This window comes from Atractosteus spatula, chromosome 14 (genome assembly GCF_055471065.1).
Source record: "Atractosteus spatula isolate fAtrSpa1 chromosome 14, fAtrSpa1.hap1, whole genome shotgun sequence".
Lineage (NCBI taxonomy): Eukaryota > Metazoa > Chordata > Actinopteri > Semionotiformes > Lepisosteidae > Atractosteus > Atractosteus spatula.
In genome coordinates, this window is record NC_142719.1 from 16,405,859 (window position 1) to 16,430,208 (window position 24,350).

General features: G+C 44.1%; 1 protein-coding gene across 2 annotated transcripts in view; it reads left to right on the forward strand.

Moving 5' to 3' along the window:
- pde4a (phosphodiesterase 4A, cAMP-specific) overlaps positions 1-18,879 on the forward strand; it is an 85,150-nt gene extending 66,271 nt beyond the window's left edge. For both annotated transcript variants that reach the window (XM_088932738.1, XM_088932739.1), the window contains 9 exons: positions 4,738-4,831; positions 10,147-10,322; positions 11,625-11,723; positions 12,405-12,569; positions 13,248-13,347; positions 13,865-14,019; positions 14,859-14,981; positions 16,406-16,588; positions 17,273-18,879. In XM_088932738.1, coding sequence (XP_088788864.1) covers positions 4,738-4,831; positions 10,147-10,322; positions 11,625-11,723; positions 12,405-12,569; positions 13,248-13,347; positions 13,865-14,019; positions 14,859-14,981; positions 16,406-16,588; positions 17,273-17,755 — 1,578 coding nt within the window. In that variant the 3' untranslated portion in view covers positions 17,756-18,879. The remainder of the gene's footprint in view (positions 1-4,737; positions 4,832-10,146; positions 10,323-11,624; positions 11,724-12,404; positions 12,570-13,247; positions 13,348-13,864; positions 14,020-14,858; positions 14,982-16,405; positions 16,589-17,272) is intronic.
- Positions 18,880-24,350: the final 5,471 nt, after the last annotated feature.

Here is a 24,350-nt window from a genome sequence, read left to right on the forward strand (position 1 = left end):
TGATCGAACTGAACCGTAGTGGTAGTCTTGTTTCCATCTCTGTCCCATTCAGACTCGTTCATCAAGCGAATCTGACCTCTGGGTTAGAAGGCACTTGACGGGGGAATTGCTGGATAAAGATCTGTTGTCTTTGCAGCGCTAATTGCATGGATCCTCTCACTTCATGTTGCTGCTGAGCCACTCAGCTTCTATTTCCAACCCCCCCCCCTTCCCCCCCTTCTTCCAACACACACTGAAAAAAGCTCAAGGGGAGTCTTGTGTACATTTTCCATCAGACATGTGCCAGTGGTTTGCGGAGGAGCTGTGCGGTTTAATCCTTAACTGATCAATCCTCTCGCACCTCTCCAAGCCACACTGTCTGGAGCTGCATAAAAAAACAGAACTCTCAAAGATCAAAGGCCTGATTCCTGGGTGGGGGGGCTGCTGTGCCCTAGAGCATTAGCATCTCACCCCCACTACTTTTCCAATTGCTGCTTATTGTTCGGTGGGATAACATCTGCTCATTGTGTCAGATGTGTTCTTAGTTCAAAGGCAAGCCCCATCAGAGCCAATAGGAACGTCTGGTAACTGTTAGAACTGGCCAAACGCACCCGTTTCCAGTTCAGAGAAGGCCAATCAGGTTGCCCTGTGCCCTCTAAAAAACATCTGGCAGCTGCCTTCCCAGATGACAGAAGGGGAGCTGGCTCGGAGGCGTGCACACTGAGAGAAAGCACAGAGAGGGCTAGCCAGACAGTTGAGCAACAAAAACACGAGGCTTGCTCTCTTTTCTCCACCTGCGTCTTGGAGGAAAAGAGCTAGATAAATCAGCTGAGAGGCCCCTGGAATGGACAGCCTCTTGTCGTCACCAGCCAAGACCTCTCTTCCGATACCCTGGTCCTCCCCGCTCACTGGGCTCCGGTCAGTAGAGCTGTGAAATCTGTGCCTGTGATCTCTCTACTCCAGTGCCTACAAACAGCAGCACAGCATCTGCAGCCCTGCTCTCCAGTGCGGGTGTGTGTATATTTCTCCTCATTTGGAACCATTTAGACAAACACAATGCCGGAAATCAACTATCTGCTCTCCGTGTCCTGGAGCTACATCAAGGTGAGTTGTGAGGAGTCCATTCTTGCCTTCATACAGATTGGTAGATGGTAAAAAGACAGCAGTAGGATTAGGGGCTAAGACTTGATTCGTGTTTGGGGAAAAAGTCTGACAAATTTAAGTTTCACATGGCATGCTTTATTAAGGATATGGTGACACGTACTTTTCAGGTGAAGAGAAAATGCAGTACTTGTGGGAAAAGTGAAAGCATAAGTATCAGAGACGAGACTGCAGCCAACATTGAATTGAATTGTTTCCGGTTGAATTAACTGTCAGAATGAAGTGTTTTGTTCATTTTGTCCATGTTTACACGTCCTTCAAAAATAATACATAAACATTTCAGTGAATGAGGTATTAAAAAATGACTGACCAGGAATTTGAGGAATTTAAACTTTGAGAGGTGTTCATTCTGTGTTTGCCAGATTGAGTGTGGAGTTCTGTACTTGGAAAAAGGTGCCAGTTATCCCAGTATTGTTACATTTCCCCTTGTAAAGGCAGTTAAAATATTTTCTTCTTTAAAAATATCTCTTTCAGTTATCACCTATTATGGACTGTAGGTCATAGTTTTTTTACAAACAACAGCTTTCAGGTCTTGTGGAGCCGTGTTTCTTGCAATACAAGTCAAACTGTCTGTTTAGAGTTGTGCTTTTCAAACTTTTCTTGTGTTGCTCTTACAGCCCCACAAGGTGGCTGGGCTGTAATTCCATTCCTTCCTGCTGGAAATGTCTTGTGTGCTGGTTCTACTAATTGCTTTGTTTTTGTAAGGCTATTTTATGGATATTTGAAGGGAGAAAAAAATCCTATGTAGAATAATATATGGTATAAACATGTATTACTTACGGGTGATATGGTGGTGCCGTGTTTATTATTGCTGCCTTGCAGGGCTGTGGCTCTGGGTTTAATTCCAGAGCTGGGGTGCTATCTGTATGTGTGTGTATATATTGTCCTCGTGTTTGTGTGGGTTTCCTCCAGGTGCTCAACGTTTCATCCCACAGTCCAAAAACATACAGGTGGGTTAAGTGGCTTCTGGCAAAATTGGCCCTGGAGTGAGTATGTGTTTGTTTGTGTGTCTGCCCTGCAGTGGATTGGCCCATCCTACAGTAGGTGTATCCTGCCTTTTGCCTGTTTCTTGCCAGGATAGGCCCTTTCTTCCCTGCGGCTCAGTATGGAATAAAGCAGTTTAGAAAATGGATAGATGGATATGTTACTCACCTAGGAGCCTTCCATCCATCAGTCCATTATCAGAAAGCTGCTTACTCCTCGTGAGGGTGGGAACAACCCGGAGTTTTCTGCTCTGGACCCTGGGCAGGACTGCCAGTCCATGCCAGCAAACAGGGATCAATTAGAGACACCAGTTAATCTGGCCCGTGTGTCTCTAGAATATGGGAGGAAACCAGACCATCTGGAGAAAACCCTCATGAATGGGGAGGAACTTGCAAACTCCACATAGAAGGTTTCCTAGCCCAGAATTAAACCCAGGATCCAAGAAATGTGAGGCAGCAGCACTAACAACTATGCCACTGTTATCTTTACACGTCTACTGAAATAGTCATTTTTTTTCAAAATAATATGTCAATATACAATTAATTACTGGAAGCTTTTGATTTTATTCAGCAACTATTCTGTGTAACACAGCATCATATGTATTCAGGCCATTCTCAACTTTACAATGGGGATGATATGCAAAAAAAAAGAGTTTTTAATTTTTAGTGAAGAGCTTGCTGTACATTGAGGAACATTCCCAGAGTTTCTATGGAAAAAATACCCTTGGTGTTTATTTGAAGCTGCTCTCCAGGGTATTCAGGCTCCTGGAGCTGGGCTTCACTGGCTCCTGCGCAAGAAGAGGTTGCCCGACACGTGCCCCTTGCTCGGGATCGTGGGAGTGACCTGCGTGATACACACACAGACAGCCCATGTCAAACTACATGACTGTGATCAGGGATCAGCTTTTGGTTAAAGATATCTGCGATTACCTGCAGTGGTCTTGGTTTTAACTATTTGGATCATTTTAAAAGGACTGATTAATAAACAAATTAGAAGGCCAGTTAATGGTTCAGTTAAGGAGTGAATAGCTGTTTGGAACAGAAGCTTGAAAAACAGAGGGTTGAACTTCAGTCACTCACTTCCGTTCAGTTTACTGCACTTTTCTTGCTGCCCTCACTCTCCTGCCCATTGGGAATCACTCACTTCTGACCCCTTGGCTCTCTGTCATATCCCTTGGCTCAGCATACAATGTGTGGGAAAGCAACATCCTCATGTCCTCATGCCCGCTGTAAGCTGTCTGTGTCTTTTTTACACTGTAGGCGCCACAATCGCAACAGCAGAGCTATGGTCTTGCAGGGAGGGCAGACGCAGCTCGCATCAATAACACTGCAAAGCCTCAGACTTCCAGCAGGCTTTAAAGTGAGCGGACTTGGCCTGACCTGGAATCTAGCCAGCACTGGTGGCTAGTGTGGGCCGAGTGTTGAGGGACCCTGGTTCAGTGATACATTGTCACAGTGCCTTGTGACAGCAGAGTTCTAAGGCTGAGACGGCAGGCTTGTTTAGAATAAACATGTAAAAGGAGCACTGCGCAGAGCACTGGTGAAGCGGAGAATGTGCACAAAGGCCCCTCCACTGTCATTGTCTTGACCTACTTTCGGTTGCTGGCTAGACGCAGTATGACTGTGCAGGAGCAGCAAGGCTCTGACATGAGAGAGAGGAGAGGCCAACGAGATTATTTTTCTGTGGTGTTTGTGTGGTTCTGCGGTATCAAGGCACGTGCCTTGACCGCTGTGGGAGTACGGCCTGTTTGGGAATAATGTACGACTGGGTGCAACAAAACCACCAGGTGGAGGAAAATTGTGTTTATCACAACCCCAGAGACAGAAAGGAAAGGAGCTGTACCATTTTAGATATGAGAAGCGACACTAATAAATAACATCAGTACCAAGACTGTGTAGTTTGAACGTCTCAGTTTTCATGTTTCCCAGCATTTTGCGTACATGCTGCACCAAGGTTACCTTGCAATTAGTTCCAAACCCCCACAATTCTTTGTGTAAAGAAGTGCTTCCTGGATTCAGTAAATGTTCTCTATTTCCAAGTGGGTCCTCAGGTCTTAGTTGCACTGTTTTTCCTGAGCTAGTCATCAGTAACCTTTGAAGATCTTAAATCCTTCCTATAAAGTCCCCTTAGTAGGCTGGTGTTCAATACTAAAGAGATGCCTTTGGTTTAAGTTGTCTCTGGAAAGTATTTTCAATAATACTTTGTATTTGTATCATTTTTTGTGTTGGTGTGTACAGTACTTATGTGATCTGAAGTACAGTAAATCAAGGATCATGTACAGTAGCATCTCTCTACCAAAGACGCCATGAAGTCAAAGAACTGGTATCTCTCTGGAGAAACTAGAACCAGCAAGAAGTGTTCTAGTTTAAAAGGCTCTCCAGTGTGCTATAAAAGTACTTTCCTAGTTAAAAAAGGAAAAATGACCACCCAAGAAGAAAAGAGTGGTTCTGCTTCATATTTCAACATCAAGATGCCTCTGATGATGTCTAATCTAAAATCCTGCGTTGCGCTGTTAGTTCACACAGTTTTGCCACATGTCGGTAGGAGTGTTGTGGTGTTGAATGGTATCCAGTCCTACAGCACTAATGATATATTCTTCACTCTCTCCTCCAGTTCAAAAGGATGCTGAACCGCGAGCTAACACACCTGTCAGAGATGAGTCGGTCGGGGAACCAGGTGTCTGAATACATCTCTAGTACCTTTCTAGGTGAGTGTCACGAGGCTTCATAATCTTTGTTCCCCACAGGCTTCTGTGTTTTTACTTTGAGCAGATTTAAGGTGCAGCTGTTTTTTGTCCACAGCAAAAATCTCCATGCACAAGGTAAATGATCTCTTAAGTCAATGGCAGCTTTTAGGGAAGTATATAATGCCATCTTTTGACCAGAAATGGAATTGCAAGTGTTTGATTAATGTCAATGAGTTCACCTTGTGTTTTTTGCATGCTATGTCTCCAGTCCATAAGAACAGGAAAAGGCTTCAACTTAACGGAAGTTATCCACTTAAGTTATCCATTGAAGGACTCAGGTAGAAGGAAAATCAGAAATCTTCTGGCCCTCCGGGACTAGAGTTGTTCACCCCTGCGTTACAGAAACCCTTTTCTAGATGGAATCCCCTGCTCTATCCTTATAACCAGCATGGTGACTCCACACCAGCAGCACTGGTGATGCTCAGCTAGGATGTTATACATCACTATAGCTGCATGACTCTTCATTCTTACTTAAGAGTGGGGGTGCTCGCTTCACCGGAGAATGTCTGCATTCCTCCTTCATTTCATGCACACAAAATTTGTCTTTTTAAATATTAATTTTGGTAAAATGTATTTCTTTTGTCCACTCTTAAGACAAAACTACAAATGAAATAGGCACATTGCCAGGGAGGTTCATGCAGAATCCTTCAACGTTAAGGCAACAGTGACCCTCCAGGCTAGTCAGAGTCTCATACAGCTCTATCTGACCGTGCGAGACCTTCACAGTGTCTAAACTAGGTTATGTAGGGAGATATGGGACAACTGTAAAGACTGTGGAAACCAGACTTTAAGCTGTATCTTCTCTCTAATTGTCAGACTCTGCCAAAAGTAAAGTATTTAAACTTTTGGGGATGTCACCCCAGCATTCCTTTAGCTTCCTTATCTTAACACTAAGAAACATTTGTCCTCGGGCCCCAGGCATGGCCTGGGTTAGAGTCATCATTTACATAACCCCTTCTGCGAGCGTCATTCCGGTTACAATTTTGAGAGAGTGCCAGTAAAAAATAATGTGGCAACTGTTTTGTGTTTTTTTTGTGCTTTAAGTAGCCTCTCTCCACTGTCTTGCTTGACTGTTTATGGTAATCTAAATAGTAATGTCTTTGAATTTACAGTTGGAGTTAGGTCATTTTGAAAACTGCATTACTGACATCAAGTTACAGCATCCCTTCTGAATTAACTATATCAATTTGAAAACTATAAATTATATACATTAACTACATCAATTAAAATAAGAAATGCAACCCATTTGCTTCTCTGTCTGGCCCTGCCCTAAAGGGATCTTAAATCTTGGTTTGTTTCTTGCACTACTTATTGTGTTGCATCTCAGTGTTAAAGCCTCTCATTGTGACGCTGCAAGGTTTCATCATTAAGGGTTAAGGGTTAACAAGGGTTAAGGCAAGGAATTCGTTTTCTATGTCAGTAAAGAATACCTTACTTCAGCTGCTGAACTTTATGCCTTGTCATTAAACCAGCTGGTCAGGTCTAGCTTGAACTTTAAAACTTATGACTGCAGTGCAAAATTTGCTCTACATTGTCAAATGCTAGGCAAGTGTCAACAAATTGTTCACTCAGACAATTAGGTCACGTGGACTCCCAGCTCCTTCAAGATTTATTTTCTAGACGTTTCAGAGAAAAACAGCAGCTGGGTGCTAAGGTGCCCCTGTAGAGATTCGGATCTGATCTGGAGAAAGATGTGAACCTGTTTGTGTGCAGAGGGAGAGGGCTCTGATATAGATCGTGTGACTGACAGATGATAAATGTGAATCACAACCTGCAGTCTGTCTGGTCCAGACAGAATAGTCCCAGCCTGGTAAAGCATTTTTGACACATCTTCTCATTCTTTGTGGATGCTTGTCAAACTCTAGTCCTGGATGGATGAAGGCCTGTTGGTTTTTGTTTTAGCTGGAGCTCTTACAGTAATTACTTCTTAATTAGGCTATTTTTTAAGATAGCATAAGAGATACTATAGAGTCAAGACTACAGAATGTTTTGAACCTGTAAGGAAGATTCAGTTTACTCCAGTGAATTGGACTCATTAGTTGAATGACAACTGGGCTGAATGGCAGGGGACCATGTTGCTGTTGAGAAACAGTTTGTGATGCTTCAGCTCCAAGACCTCCGGTGAAATGAACAGGGAGTGCTGTTGGAAAGTGGTGGACCACCCTCAGCCCAGATATTCTCCCAGTGTACTGAGCTGAGGGAGTCTGGAACAAGCTCCCTAGCCAAGCTGTTCAAGCTGAATCCCTTCATAAAATAGCTGAATAATATCCTGGGATCAAATAGCTACTAGCTACCAAACAGGCTAGGTGGACAGAGTCTCCTCTCGTTTGTATCCTTTATGTTCCCCTTTTCAACCGTATGTGGTGGCTGCATCATTGACCAGAAGCTGTCTGTATTGGGCAGGTTAAGCAATAAGAACATAGGAAAATTCTGCAAACAAGAGAGGGTGATTTGGTCCATCTTGCCATTTGGTAGTTAAGTAACTAAGTGAATCTAAAATTTCATCCAGCTGTTTCTTGAAGAGTTTGGGCCTCAGACCTGGTTGGGAAGCTTTTACCAGACACCTACTCTTTGAGAAGCAATGTGTTTGTGCTGGTGCCAAATCCCTACAGAATTGTGGCTCTCCAGGATCAGGACAGCTACACCACTGCTCCTTGGCCCAGACGAAGATAGAATAACCCAGAAGGACACAGTTTTTTATCGCCTGTATTTTTCTATAGCCTTTGCTATTGGCATGCTAGTTCACTCAACTCCACACAGTAGGACCAGTATGAGTGCTGTTATCTAGCCCAGGAAAAAGGCAGAAAGAAATAGTGGTGAAAAATGCCACTTTATTGAAATCCAGGCATAGGGAAATGAAGAAGGTGACAAGATAAACCGATTGACGTCAAACACAGATACCGCAGGCCCTTATACAAATATGTATGGAAATTGGGCCCCTTCATGCACTGTGCACAACTTTGTGCTGGAGGAAGTAATTTGGACAGACTCCAGAAGAGCGTGCTGTCTTTCACAGAGGAAGTACAAGCTAGAGGCGAGGGGCCCGACTACCACATTTATCACTGTTCTGCAACTAACCTAGTGGCTAGCAATTGTAATCCAATTATTGCTTATGGCCCCCTCCAGAACCCAGAACTTTGGGGTTCAAGGGTTTCTTGACTACAGTCCTCTTTTTCAGCTGGAAAAGAAGCAAACCTACACAGGGTGGAAATCTGGCTGAAACCCACAAACCCTATGTGCCAAGGGAAAGAGGAGGCAGTGTAAGAAAGTTCCTGTGTGCCCAGAGGTCCAGCATCTTTTCATAAGCAGTGTGTGTATCATAGCTCACCAGTCTGGGTGGGTTGCTTGGCAGGAAAGCAACTTTTTAATGTTAGTCAATATTAAGTGTCAAAAACAGATGCACATATTAAAAATGTCTAAAGTAAAGATATACATTAATTTAAACTAACTGCAGATTGGTGTTTAGAAGAAACATATCTTGTTTCTTCTCTCTACATTTTGTATATTGGGCCCTCTGGGGACTCTCCTTTTCCTTGTTGGTACAGGAAAAGCACAGGGGCACCTGGATTGTGATAGAGTCCTAGAAAACAAGAACTAAGCCATGTGCAAAGAACAAAACTTCGGAAAGGGTTTCGGCAACATATCAAATCAACACTCAATGGGTAGCTGCTAGTGTTGGGACCTAAACCACAAAGATCATTTGAATGTCTGTTAGTAGTTTCCAGGTAAGTGGGTGTAGTAGGCTGTTGTGCAGATCATGAGTTACAGATGAAGAGAAAGGCAGTGCAGAAGGAATTCATGTGAAAGAACCAGGACATTTTTCAGACCATGATTGGTAAGATCAGTTTCAACTTCAATCTGAAAGAGCTAGGCTTTTATAAATATATTTTTTTCTGCTAAAGTGCACGGTGATAGTAAAAAACTTTGCAGTATATGGTTTAAATGTGCACATCTTGCAATGTATTCGGAATAGAAGTTTATTTGCTTTTTCATGCAGAGACATTCCAGTCTGTTTCCAGGCACATTTCAAACTGTGGCCTTCTGGCAGAATAATTTGACATACAAACTATACTGTTGTTGATTACCAACTCAGTGTGAAAAAAGGTAAATAGCAGAACATTTGTAGAAGAACGAGAATGGTTACGGCTAGACTTGATTGGCATTAATTTCAATATAGTGTTTCTCATTTTTATATATGATTTTATATAAGATTTAAAGCTGGAAGAGTTTTACCATACCATCCAAGATGATTCATCCATCCTCTTCACCAGTTAATCATGTTATCTTCGTGAAAGAGAAATGTTATTTTTTAACACAGCACTGGGTAGCATTGGGTAGCAGGAGCAATCTCCTAACAGGGCAGAAATGAAGATGCAGAAGCTCTTGTCAGGGGTGCTGCTTTTATGCTGCTATAAGAAGCATATGGATGAGATTCACGGCTGGGTTCCTTATAGAACTATTGAATGAGCCAAATGGTCCAAGCCCTTTCCTATAGTTTGCAGCCTTTTTCATGCTCTCAAGCTCATACAGTTTAATTGCACTCTTACCTCCTGCAGTGAATCAGTTCACTGGGCTCTACTGTATGTCTTGTTGCAAGCTAGCGGTCAGAGGTTACTGCCCATGGTACTGGGCCATAGTGGTGGACCGTAGTCTACCAAGTACAGTACATGGAATCTTACTGTGTTACTTATTGTTCACCTGCAATTCTAGTGCTTGATTTAACATTCCTATGGGCATTGAGGTTTTGAATATAGAGCCCTGTACGTGCAGTATGTTGCACTAAATGCCAGGTTTATAGTTACTTAAGAAATAATAATTAAATATAATAAGACTTGTTCCTTTTTGATGTTTTTTGACACAAAATACTGTAAAAAACACTCCCTATGAACCTAAAGGGTTATTATGTTAATTTGTTTAGTCTGCTTAATTTCAAATGTGCCCTTCGCCTTTGAAATTGGAAAGAACAGTAACGTCATGATGCACTAAAACCTGCAACAGTAAATGTTTTTCAGGAAAGAATGAAAACCCCCATCCAACTCTTTTAGCTGCAAGGAGAAATAGAGTGAGGCCGCTTTAATTCTAGGATGAATGCGCACATATGCACTAAGTAAGCCGAAGTAAAATAACTAGACCTGAAGTGTTTTTGTGCTATGGTGTGCTGTGTGTGTAACAGTATGAATGTCCTCTGATTACAAGATGAATGTGTTTATAGCGGAAGCCCCCGTTGGCCAGTAAAGTGAGCAGTGCTGATGACAGATTTTCTCTGCCCTCCTTAGATAAGCAGAACGAGGTGGAGATCCCATCGCCCACGCAGAAGGAGCGGGAGAAGAAGAAGAAGCAGCCCATGTGCCAGATCAGCGGCGTGAAGAAGCTCATGCACAGCTCCAGCCTCACCAACTCCAGCATCCCGCGGTTTGGGGTCAAGACCGAGCAGGAGGACTCGCTGGCCAGGGTGGGTCCCCCTTATCCACCGTCCCGGTCCGACAGGGTCCGGGGTGAGGGTGTTGCCCCTGAGACGCTTAAGGAAGGAGGAAACGTACAAAGCAAATGAGATTAGAACTGTGAACATAACACTGGAATGAAAGTTAAAATGTTCAGGAATGGAAACTCTGTTAGAGACTAACAGCAGTCAGCTTTTCCACGTAACAGTCCCAAAGGTTAGTGTGACCCACTGTGAGTCTTTTGAAGTATTCTGACTATTTAATCCTTTGACCTGCCACCAGGTAAAGATCCCTTTTATTCTGATGCAGCTGGGCGCTCCGTTACATAAGGACCTCTGTGTATTAAAAATGTGTTGAACAGCAGTGTGCACATCTGCTGTGGCAGTGTCCTTGCGTCATTCCTGGCCCCATTACTGAATTGGTTTCCTAGGCCGCTCTGTGGCTGAATATTGATATTCAGTACGATAGATTATGGACAAACAATAAATGTAGTTCTTTAATCAGTTCCAGATGACCCATGAAAACTGACCTTCAGTATATTAGCAACTTACCCCAGCATGCAATGCATTTATGCAAAAGTAACTCTTGTCCTGGAATGACTTTGTTATTCAGAAAATCTGGAACCGCCACACACTGCCTGTCTTTACACCACAATCTGCTACTGTTATTAATCTTTCCCTTTTATGAAGGAACTACAATAAGCAGTTTGTTCAAGCAGGACACAACTGTGTGGCCATCAAAATTTATTTTTAAACTTACAAATGCGTGTTTTTGCATTCATACTACAAAAAGCAATGTATAAAATGTTAATATTTTATATTAACAATCTGAAACTTACTTTAAAGGATGCAGTTAGCCATTTGGCTTAGATTTGATTTAGAACTAAACAGTTCCCTCCACTACACATTGACTCTCCAAAATCACTATTTCACAGAACTGTGTTGTATACATTAAGATGATTGCTTTTAAAGGCATTGTATTTCACTGTACATTTCCCAAACTCTATTTCATAGCACACTCAGGTCGCCATATTAAGCACCTGTTTTACGAGCTCCAGACTCTTGAATACAAGACGACACAAAGGGTTGGATATTTCATGCTTATGGCCTCAAATTGAACAAATTTACTTAGACTTATACAGCTCAAACAATAATATGCAGCCTGCAGTAAGAGATACTTTGACCTACAAGAATCTCATTCCTATCCCCATCCAAAGTAAAAATGCATTGGATTTGGAGAAATTCTGCATGATGCACATTGCAGCTTTATTATTCCAACTCCTTATGTTATGGGGGTTCTTTCTTCTTTCGCAGGAGCTGGATGACTTGAACAAGTGGGGCCTTAACATCTTCCGAGTGGCGGAGTTCTCTAACAACAGACCACTAAGCTGTATCATGTTTGCCATTTTCCAGGTAGGTTGTCTGTGTTCACTCTGAATCTCTTTCCTTCAGTTCACAGTTCCCAGTGTGGCTGATCCCCCTGATCTGGTCTTGATCTGGGCTTAATTTAGAAACTTAACTCTTAACTGTAGAATCTGCCAAGAGTAACTGGACAGTCCTTTCCCTTTTCCAAATATGTAAGATGTTAAAACCTTTTTAATCCTATTTTCAACCAACCAGCCGCTGCATTTATCATTAAAATTGTCGAAAATTATGCCATCTGGTGTAATTATTTTAAGTGAATCATATGTTCACTTTTGAAGCAATAAATAGTATCCTCTATGTGTGGCAACATCCTATCTTCAGTAAGAACTGGTAGCACTAAGGAGCTCCAGTGGAATAGGTCGGAATGGCTGCAGTTTGCAAAGTCTTTGCTAACAAGAAATACATTGATGGCTGCCATGCAATTATTGCCAAGGCATTGCTGGAAAGATGCATTTCACAAGGAATAACAATATCCAGTAGGAAGACACCTGAGGAATATTAATAGAGAAGTGAGGCATTAACCCACTCAGCTGAGGGCCAACCATCCAGATGTAGGATAAGGAAGTTAGGAGCCCCATGCAGAGCTGTGAAGGTAGAGATGGGGTGGACAAGGGATGCAGAAAAAGACCCAACACAGATTTGGTTTTGTTTCACCTACTGTCCATACAGGAGCGAGACCTGATGAAGACCTTCAAGATCCCAGTGGACACCTTCATCACTTACATCATGACGCTGGAAGACCACTACCACGCTGACGTGGCCTACCACAACAGCCTACACGCTGCCGACGTCACGCAGTCCACGCACGTGCTGCTTTCTACGCCCGCACTTGACGTGAGTGCATCTGGGACACTGCGCGCCTGTTCATTTACGGGGATCACAGTCCTGGCCCTGCCGGCGTTTCTTCCAGCGGAGCTCCTTGCCTGACTGAACCTACAGGTTTTGAAGTTTGAGCTGCGAAGTTCCTGATGAAGTTCGTAAAAGGAAATCCCTCCCGAAAAAGCAGGCAGTCAGCTGTCCGTCATACAAACAGATTGAAAGTGCAATCCAAGCTGTGATAGTGAAACAAACAGTTCATAACATACAGAAGTAAGAAAGCACTAAAGGGAATCTGGAAGCATATCCAAGGTACAAAACCAGTAAAACAGACAACAGAGTGCAGGGATAAATCCAAAACAAATGCTAAAACTAGGGGAAGAACTTTCTAAGACAGAGCGGAGATTAGTGGGAAATCAGGTGTGAAATATCCTGTGGAAACAAGGTAAGCACTGATTTAACAGTGGACAGGTGAGACTGATTTCCTGCCACTTTGCATTGTCATAATTGATGGACAGGTTGAGCAGCAGAAACATTGCCATGGTTGCCCAGACGTGTCTTCCAGTAGTTTGTTGTGAGAGATGACAGGATTGATGTGTTTGGCAAAGCTAAGGTGATAGACTAGTTCCTGTTGTCTAGCTGCCTTTGCCAATGTGTATAGTCATTCCCTTTCTCTCCCTCTGTGTGTCTTGGCAGGCCGTGTTCACAGATCTGGAGATATTGGCAGCACTGTTTGCGGCTGCCATTCACGATGTGGACCACCCTGGCGTCTCCAACCAGTTTCTAATCAACACTAGTAAGTCCACGCCACGCCCCCTCTCCCTGCAGGCCGACAGCTCGCTCCACTCTTCCTCCTCTGCTTCAGCCCTCCGCAGAGTCATGTCTCTTGTGACAAGAGTTAAGTTCCTTTCTAACAAGGTTTAGGACAAATTGGTTTCATTATTTTATCAGTAAAAATTCCATTTATGCATGTAAACATTAAGCAATTTTTTTGTAGCACAGGGTAGACCAGTCTCTCTTGCGAGATTGTCTGAGCTTGAAGCTTTTGCTGGTGGGAGTGGAATAGAAACGGAAGGGCGGGTGGGAGAGGGTAATATGGGGAGGGGATAGGAGGTGGATTAAAGCACAAATCTCACGCAGGCCTTGAGTTGCAGTGAAGGTGTTCTGTTGAGTAAACCACAGCCCCATAGCTAGAGAACATCCTTGTACCTGGAACCTTTCGCTCAGTGAGAATGCTTCCAGGTGAACCCAGAAGCCTTGTTACGAAGAGCTGGGTCAGCAGATCCTAACGGTGGCCCACTTCCTACCCCCAGACTCGGAGCTGGCCCTGATGTACAACGACGAGTCGGTCCTGGAGAACCACCACCTGGCCGTGGGCTTCAAGCTACTACAGGAGGAGAACTGCGACATCTTCCAGAACCTGAGCAAGAGGCAGAGGCAGAGCCTGCGCAAGATGGTCATCGACATGGTCAGTACTCTGATCAGTACTCGGGAGGCCGCGGGGGGGGGTTAGGGGAGGGGGTGACAGTTGTATTTACGGGACCTTCCACCGATCACATCCAGCCAGTAACATATTGAGCCTGAACTCATGGTCCAGTAGCTGACTATAGAAGCAGAATTTCATTTTCATTTTAAACTGAGAACAAGGGTGACTTTTTCACACAAAGGGTCATGGGAATTTGGAACAAGCTGCCCAGCCATTCAGCTGAAAATGATACCCTGAATTTTTTCAGAAAACAGCTGGATGAGATCCTTGTGTCAATTAACTACGAACAAAAACAGGCTGGATGAACCAAATAGCCTCCTCTCACATGTAGTCTCTCTCAGTTTTTATTCTTATTTTTTTGCCCTGCTTGTTAGGGCAAGCAGGAACACCTGTGCCCTTAATTTGCTGGAGAGCTCATAATCCATCAATGATAATACTGCAACCGAAAATGTAAAATAACATTAGCTCTAGTGATTCAGGAAGCTGTTTCTTTAGGTATATACCAGATAAATCCCTTTGTTTGCAGTGGATGTCATAGTGGCCCTGTGCCCAAAAAGATGATGGTAATGCCATAGTCATGTTGCTTCCTGGTGATACCTTATGAAGGCTTTAGAAGTAGAGTAGGGCACAGTGCAATCACAGTAAAAGCATGGAAAAGAGCAGATGAACAATGGAGAATCTGTGCAAAAGTACTGTAGAAAATAACCCTTTAGGTAGTTACTGTATGTGTGACACCTCTATACTGTAGCCACTCAGAAGGGAGGAGAAAGCCATGCTGAAGCTGACGTTCTGTCTCTCCCTCCCTCCCCTGTCTGTGGCAGGTCCTGGCCACAGACATGTCCAAACACATGAGCCTGCTGGCCGACCTCAAGACCATGGTGGAGACCAAGAAGGTGACGAGCTCGGGAGTGCTGCTGCTGGACCACTACACAGACCGCATACAGGTGGGGCTCTCTTGGAGGCTGAACAGCATTCCTGCCAGGGGCACAACCTACTTGGGCTATGTGGCCCATATTAGGGGGATGGGTTAACTGAGGGATCAAAGGTGCCTTCTTCCTCCAAAAAACTTCACTACTTAAACCTGTAATTTTGCACACTACATATGACCTTCTGGACCTTATGGATATTGTAAAGACTTCAAATTCACTCTTTTGTCTCTGTGCCTTTGACAAGGCTGACTCTGCTCAAGCACATGCTTGCGAACTGAATACCTCTGAATGGCCTTGGCACTTTGTAATGGAATGGGAGCAGCACAGAGGCTGAAGGTTAATGAAAAGCTAGTTGCTAAGGGAGATGGGGTGGGGGTGGCAAGCTAAGGGCAGCGGTTGCTATAGAAACACCTGGCCTAGGAGCGCAGTGCCCGGTGAATCCAGTTTGTATTCTTTCTATTCATCATTCCATGAGGTGGATAGGCAGACTATGCATAACAGTGATATGGTGATAGGAAACAGATAATGAAAATAGACCCTTCCTCAGAACAGGAGTGTCCTGTTCTGGACTCTAGACTAACTCCTCACTGATATACAAGTACAGTGCCCTTTTCCATTAAAACATTTCAAACATATGATATGAATATCTTTTTTCTGCATCAGACCACCATCCATCACCGTCAGACCAGATTTCTCACAATTGTACAATTACTTTTTACAAAGATTGTTCATTTTCAAATGGCAGAGCTCTGTGTGTTCAGGCGGCCAAAGGAGAACTTCTGTATTCTACACATGAGAAGGTTTACGTAGCAGTCAGATATATTGTACAGTCTAATGCAATCGGATTGTCCATATCCTATAATGGGAGAAGTCAAATCCCAAACCTTTTTAACGGAATGTACTACCCAGACCTGGGCTGATCACTTGATCCATTCAGAATGTGGGAATGCGGTTTTTGCATATTTACTGTTCTCAGAGCTTCAAGAACATTTTGTGAGGACCACAACTTCTCTGGCTCCAGGGCTCAATTCAAAAGTTGGAAGAAAAAAGTTTTCCTCCATGTGGCTGAACACATCTCTCCTGCTTTATCACATCTTGTAAGATTACCTCACTCAGTGACTTGAAATTATGCTCATTTAAATAATCCTTTTTATAATCAAAAACTGTAGTACTGTATTTTGTGTCCTGTTCTTCTGTGATTTGATTGTACAGTATATGTTTATGTTGATGGTCTAATGGATAAATCTGCAGTGTACATATGTATAGGACATTTCAGAAACTTCTCCACCTATTCGAGTTCTCCTTGAACGCGGAGGACTGGGCGATGCATTGAAGGAGTGAACTGTGCAGAAGGCATGTCTTGCAAAGCTGCTGTGTGCAGGGCTGCTCCTGGCCTGTATCTAAACAAGGCACTTGGCTTCCATTGCATCTCTGCCCAGGTGCTGAGGAACATGGTGCACTGCGCGGACCTCAGCAACCCCACCAAGCCCCTCGAGCTGTACCGGCAGTGGACTGACCGCATTATGGAGGAGTTCTTCAGGCAGGGGGACAAGGAGAGGGAGAGGGGCATGGAGATCAGCCCCATGTGTGACAAACACACCGCCTCCGTGGAGAAGTCCCAGGTAAGCCCTGGAACAGCTTGACTGCCTTGCGCAGACCAAATAGGCCAGCAGAATTAACCTTCCTAGGAAGAACCATTGACTCACTGACTTGTAGGGAACAGCAATGGAGGTGGTTAGCTTTCTTAGTCCCGGGTTCAGTTTCAAACTTGAGTCTCTGTCCATGTGGAGTGTGCATGTTCTCCCCCCTGAGCTTCTGTGGGTTTTCACATGGTGCTCCTGTTCGCTTCAGCCTCCCAAACGCTTGCAGGTGACGTTTTTATCATCTCTAAATTCACCCCCATGAGGAAGAAAGCTGGACCTTGACTCTTTATGACTGACCCATGAGTGAAGTTCTCTTAGTGCCTCTTTCCCTTACAACCAGGACTGATTGCAGGAGTAGACACTCTGAGTCTGTAGAGCTTCATTTGGAGGGTTTGGGATTTTTAAACCGTTCAACACAAATGGGCCGGTCAAGTCTCCAAATGTGTAACGCATTCAAGCCAGAACTCTCTCTGTGGTTCTTGGCACTGCAGTGGTTTTCTGGGCTGTCTCCTCTGTCTGCTCCTTCTTTTCTCTTTCTGGTGTTAATTAGTTACTCATTGTGAAGGGCTGACAATATTGTAGTACTCAGGCTGCTGCGCAAGCCCACAGAGGGCACAGGAAGTGCTGACATGTCACATCGCTGACTCTCTCCTTCCCGCGCAGGTGGGCTTCATCGACTACATCGTGCACCCGTTGTGGGAGACGTGGGCCGACCTGGTGCACCCCGATGCCCAGGAGATCCTGGACACCCTGGAGGACAACCGGGACTGGTACCAGAGCATGATCCCCCAGAGCCCCTCGCCGCCCCCCGACGACCCCGAGAAGGAGCCGGACGCCTGCCTGGACAAGTTCCAGTTCGAGCTGACGCTGGAGGAGGAGGGCGAGGACCCCGAGGGGCGGAACAGCCGGGGGGCGGCGGGGGAAGAGGAGGGGTCCCCCAACCAGAACCACCTGGGGGAGAACTGCGTGGCCGGGAGCCCTGAGGGCGAGGACGAGGACCCTGGACAGCCCGGGGAGCCGGGGGTGGTGGTGGTGGTGGTGGGGGAGAACGGACACTCGGAGGGGAGCCCGGAGGAGGAGGAGGAGGAGGAGGACGATGAGGTGGGGGAGGAAGAGGAGCTGCCGTCCTCGCCTGCTGAGACATGAGACACAGACCTCTGATCACTTCCTGTCCCTCAACGCCTTCCTTTAGCTCCCCAACTCTTCCCTCTCCCCCCGGGGGCGCTCGGCAGACAGAGCTGCTGGAGGCCTGGGTGGTTTGTTGGCCGGTCGGGAGAAACCGAAATGAAAGAAGGACTCCGCTCCTGGTCCCGTTTCCTGCTGCCCCTTGTCCCAGAGCCCCAACCACGCCTCCCCGCACCCACCTCCAGGGACCTTTGGAGAATAAAACAATACAGCGAACAAATAAGAGACCTGAAAAAAAAGAGACGTTTCTAATTTATTTTTTAAAAAAGGGAACAAAAAATATTTACACAGCAACTGTAGATTTCGAATGTTTGGTGGCGCCGCCCCTGTGGTGGGATCGAGGACCTGCAGAGAAGAAGAATTAGAAGAACCTTATTTTATGGGCCATTTTGAGACATTGTAGCACTCTGGACATTTTACATATATATTAATATATATACTTATATATATTTATATATATACATTTGGGGAATGGGAATGGAGCTAAGTAAGGACTGAAAAAAGGAGATTATTTATGCTTTCTTGGGGATAAAGCCATTTCTAACTCGAAAGGATTTCCTTTTCTTCTTTTTAGTTTATTTTTCTGGTTCGTTGGGAACTCCAAACAAGAGCGCAAGCCGCCCGAACCCTGTTCACGAAAGCCTCTTCCATTTCTGTCGGAAAAGACGCCCCTCACCCCCCGTCCGTCTGTCCGTCCTGGTGGATGGGCGGCGAGGGGGCGGGGCTCAGCTGGCGTGGAGTTTTGCGGACCTGCGGATTGTTGTGAAGGACCTAGCCGGGAAAGAGTGCGTACGTACGTCACGGGGCCGTGCGCCCCGAGTCGGAGGGCCCCTCCCTTTGCCCTTTCACCCTTTACGTAGAGTGCTACTTCGCTGAATGGCCGCGTGCCTTTTTAAACCTACAGGCCCCGCGGGCTTGTAGCAACGGTCAAGCAATGAATCATAGGCGGGATTTGATTTTCCTGTTGTTGTTTTTTTTTTTCCATTTTCAGTGTCGCCTTTTTATTTAAAACAAAAGCTGTCGGTCTTTATCAATTCCCGAAGGAGTTTCTCTCTCCTAGGAATCTTTTGACGAAAAAAAAAAAGTTTGCCACATTTTACAGACGCCGTAGGAGACAGTGTGCAAAAACTGACCGTCTTCTTTCTATCTCTAGAAGATTCAACAGTAAGTCTTCCTCTGTTGGTTTTAGCCGAGTTTCTACTTTATTTCTGTTCGGTTTTGCACAAAATGGCAATACTACGAAGAAAGTCGAAGTGCGCATGAGATGCAGTCCTGTGTTGTTTTTTTTAATTCTCAAAAATGACCGAGACTCAATATAGTGTTATTTATATATATATAAACATAAACTAGGGTTCTTCACCACTTTACACTGTAAAGGAATGGTTCGTTTTAAAAAATACATTCGGACTCCTTAGTGCTTATCGGCTGCTACAACAGACTTCAGTGTGTAACTTTGCCAAATGAATGACAAACGTTCAGCGAACGCGAAAGGAATTCATGTGTACAGTATCCACAAGCCATCCGAGAACCCTAGTTTGTGTATGTCATATAAGAAGCATTAGCAATTATGGATTCTTGCCAAATTCTGTAATATCATGTCTGTCCGCTCCGTGCGCTTGAGATGGTAAAGGGCGAGTCAAGCAGGCAGGCGGCTTTCAGGAAAGCGCTCTCAGGTGGACCTTCCTTTGGTAATGAGAGACTGAGTAGGACCAGCCTGCTTTGTCCTTGAAAGGGCAGGTGTGGGTGCTGCTTAATCCTGCCATTCAAGAACACAGATGTGACTCCTGCTTTTTTCAATACCGGCAAGAGGCCGCATTCCTGCTGCTATGTAGCCTTGTTTTTTAAAAGCAAATCACGTGAAGATCAGTGCATTTCACGCTCAAGGAGACTATACAATCTCAGCTATAGGAAGGTATTGAATTAGCCCAGGAAGGGGAGGAGGTGAAGGCAAAGTCCTGTATAATGAGGATGGTTTCATAGAGCGAACAGACATGCAATTACAACGTCTCGGAGGGTTTCGGTTTTATTTCTTTTGCCTTAACGTTTGTTCAGACGGGTGGTAGACTGGGGGGCTGGGTGGAGGGGTGTCCTATTCGCCACTGTGTCACTATGTCAGAATGCAAGTTGAGGCTGTGTAGGGGGAAAAAAACAGATCAGTGGGGCTCCATGAAGCACAGAGAACAGCAGAGCGATCCTGCAGATAGAGCATCACCAGCCTTCCTGAGCACAGCACCCTGGGTCCACGGTCCTCTTGTCCGACGATATTGTGTAACGAGAGGGGCAAGGGGAGCATGAGAAGGAATAACATGCCTTGGCACATGTGGAAAATGTCTACAACATTTTTCAATTTGAAGCATCCCTAAAAGATTCCCATGAATCTTACTGCATTCTTGGTGGAGGTCTGCTGAGTCTCTGGAAGAGTCTTGCTCACGAGCTAAAGGATTCCTTCCTTCTCGGCCAGAGCCGAGCTGCTGAGAAAGACGTACACAGATTTTGTGGCGAATGGGGTTCGGTCCTCCCACCTCTTCCCCCAACACACGCAGTGTTCAGCTTGGACTTTCGGTGATAAGAGCTGATGCCAGCATTCAGAGCCAAACAAAAGCAGCTGCAGAATCGGTCCTGCCTGACTCTGAGCCTCGTACTTCAGGAGCAGCTGCACTTCAGCCTCTCCGCCTTGGCACTCAAGGTCTTCAAGCCCCTTCCCACAAGTAAACCATTTCAGAAATTCTCAAATTGTGTTTGATTGGAAATTGTTTTCTAGTCCACACCTATTTTTTGGTTGTACTAGATTTACACATTCCATCCTTTTCACTGTCAAAAAAAAAATCAGATTTTACCCTTCTTCATAGTATCTTGTAGATTTTAAAACAGTGGTTTCCAGCCCTGGTCCTGTTAGACTAACAGGTCACCTGTTAACAAAGATTGGCAATACCTGTAAGCTTCTGTTGAATCAAGCAGGTGATCTGTTAAGTTATGTAAGCTCTGGTACTTGAGGGCTAAAGAGATTTTGAAGCGATTGAAGAAATTGCCTCCAAATTGCTTAATTTAACAAATCACACGATGAATTAAAACAAAAGAATTGTTCTGTTCAAATTGGCTGGACTGGGGCTCTCCAGGACCAGGGCTGCAGATTGTCATTGCCAGGCAGGACATCTGTTGGATTTTCCTCTTCTAGGTAGGGCTGTGACTGTACCTTGGGGTGCAGAAGCCAGGCTAACACAGGGCCTTCAGTATATGCTGTTTGCTGTGAAGTAATCCCCATGGCTCAGACTCTTGTTTTCCTGGAGGTCCAGGGATGTGCTTTGGTTTCAGTCATGGACAAACTGTATTTGCCTTAATGTTTCCAGGGAATGGTTGTCTGCTTTTTTTCATTTCTTTTTCTGCCTGAATGGTGCAGGGTGAGCTGTTGGCCGAGAATGTTCTGGAAGTTCAGTTCACAAAACCGCATTGTTTTAATGCAGTTTTATCCCGCTCCGCCCTTGTGTGCTGAACGGTGCATTTCAGGCGGTCACTGCAGGGGTGGGTGTAAGACGCAAGCGGTACAGGCTGTCGCTCATGGCTGACACTGACACAGACCTCCACATTGTGCACTCAGAGTTGTGGACAGCGTCTGTGGTGTTTCTTTGTTGCCTTTCCGTTTTATTGTTGCTGTCGCTTTATTGTGAGCACTCTCGCAGTGTTTTTAAGTTTCTGGTGTGCGCATGTCTCAAAACCTCACTCCCTAGTTTGATGGGAACATCACAACCACACAGCTTCACTGGTTACAAAGCCACCAAAGCACATATTTCCCACTTAGCAATTTATACTGTATAAAGAGTGCAAAACATCACAAGTTTAGATGGAGGGTTCTGGTGTAATGTGGTCCTGGAGTTTTCTCATAAGGTCTGAAGTTGGCCAAGGTTGGGGAGAGGGGGAACCACCTACTCTTCTCTTCCACAATTTGGAGAGACACCAGGATGATTCCCTGGATTGCTGGCCATCTCCGTGACAACACAGATTAGCTCCATGCAATACTTTGTGAATGCTGAAGGTTTGAAGAAAATGAATGGGCCTTGTGCTGCCCTGCCATACTAAATTGAGCAGTCTTGGCTTAGAGATTATCTATATCTGATACAAACACGGTGGCATTGAGAGTTTAGCCTGATGCAGCAGTTGTGCGGGACCTGGAGTGTATGCAGAACCTTCTGCACAAGGCTGGTGTTCATCTGTTCTGAATACAGCATTACAGCTGGCACACTTTTTCAGCCCCAAGGGTATGTTGGCATTCTTTTTTAGCCTAGACTGCCCGTGCCACATGCTGCAGTTTCACTTAGTACCGTAGTATATTGGAGAAGATTTTGAGATTTGCGTTCACTTCTGTTTCCCAGTGGTGTTCCTTATTTTATGTTGTTTTATGTGGTGAGTTAATGAAAACAAATACAAATTGCCATTTTAACACAATACTGTAGCAATTGTTTCTTATGAAATTATTTAATTGCTGCCATCCTTTTTCTCAATGATAAAGAATATGCCTCCAGTGTTTTCTCTGAATGGTTCGTGTACAGTTTTTATTTTTGTATGATTCTGTTTGATGGGTTTGAATTTATTATTGTTTGTTCTGTACATATTGTAATGTTGGATTGTAAAATATGGATTATATAAACGAGAAGAGCGTCACATTCTTTTTTTGGGGGTGTCGGTGAGATCAAATTAATGCTTATGGTCAGATTTTTTAAATCTCTGCAATCGTTCTTGGTTCTTCCCTCCCTCCCTCTGTCTCGCTCTTTACCTCTGCTTCCTCTCGCTCTCCTCCCCAGTCTCTCGCTATGTAAATTTACATTATATGCGAAGAAATAGATTTGACACTGTAGAATTAAGAATAAGAAATATCAAGTTGTGTGTCCTCCTTGCACTCTTCTCATAGTTCATGTCCTCGGGCTTTACCTCATGTTGTCACACCAAACCAGTGGGACAGCTGTATTCATCAGTTTGTGGTCTGTGGTGAGAGAGGACAGTGCTAAAAGCCACTCCAGGGAGTGATGCCCCATCAAGAGCTTTGCTTTCAAAGTAGGCAGATTTTGGCATTATTGATGCAGATGTTTTTGGGAGAAAGTAAGTGCTGGCACAGTTTGAGCTACATATATATTTCATCCTTAAAAGTCACGAGGAGTGTTCAACCAAAGACTGATTTGATTACTGTGGTAACAGTTACAGGAGCTCTCCGTCCTCAAAGGCAAACCGAGAGATTGGTGATGTGTTTAAACTGACAAATGTTTTCAGAGTTTTTAAAACTGTCTGCATCACATCATGAGCTCAACAAATAAATCAAATGCTTAATCTTATGGTGAATATTAAATTCCAAGAGGGATTTGGGTGGTTCACCTCTGGGCAATTTTTTTTTCCAAACTGGGTCATAATGCTCCTAGAGACCCCATCGCCCCTTGCTGAAGCTGTTATGCACAGTTTAGTAAAGTGAGCCGGCATCTTTAGTTGCAGGACATTGATGTCGTGGCTTCTTTTAAAGCAAAAATGCGAGAGCCCTGCACTTTGAAAAGGTAAGGATCACAGACCTGAGTGTCCTTCCTGGTTTGGTTTTGAAGAATCCCTTCAGAGCCTTAAGCCCGTTTGCTGCACAGTGCTGTGTTGCCCATGGTTTGTGTGTCTTGTGAAGGGTTGGGTTTCCTCCAAGGGGAAAAAAGACAGGCACTTTATATATTAAACAACCACAGCTCTTTTGAAGATATTTTTGTAAAATTTAAGAAATGGCCAAAGTGAGAAATTAGCAGAGACTGAGGGCAGCTAAGAAATAAGAATAGGTTTCTTCTAATTGACATTTAAGAGTTACCCCAAATGTAGGACTTGGAGATTATCCAAAAAGCTTTGAACGAAGAACTGTCCGTGGAAATCATAGAACTCAGGTGGATTTGTTCTGTGTATGGCTGAGTGAAGTATTGATCAGTATTAGCTGAAATTGCACAACATCTGCATTAATGTTAGTGAATCAAGACTCTTGATGATATCTGCCCTAGTTCAGATTGGATTAAATTCCAGCAAGTTTAGAATTTAATCCAGTCTGAACTAGGTTGGGCTTTTCTGCTGCATGTTTCATAACAAATGGGATTAAGGCTAAAGGTCTGCTTTCTCACTTTAAGTTTGAGATCATCTTCTTTCCTCTGTTTCTTCTTAGAACAATGGTCTGTTTGTGATCTGTGAGCTTTTGCTCAAATGTACCTTGTTTGGAGTGAAAAAAATACACCATTAAAAATGATTGTAATATTTGTAAATTATATTACTGTAATGTGTACAATGTGTCCAAAAAAGGGGGGACTTCTAAAGTCTAGGTTATTTTTTATTATATTTTATTATAAGATTTGTTTTTTGTTTCTTTTCAGAGAGATTAATCCAAGTGCTGGGGTTTCATTTCTGTGAAATTAAAAGGCATCTTATAAGTTAATGACAATATATAAATATATATGTATATTTTTTCTTTGATTTCACTGTATGGTACTGTAAAGTGTGTTCAAAATAACGGATGATTTTTTAAAATATAAACTGCAAAATAAAAAGCATGAATACA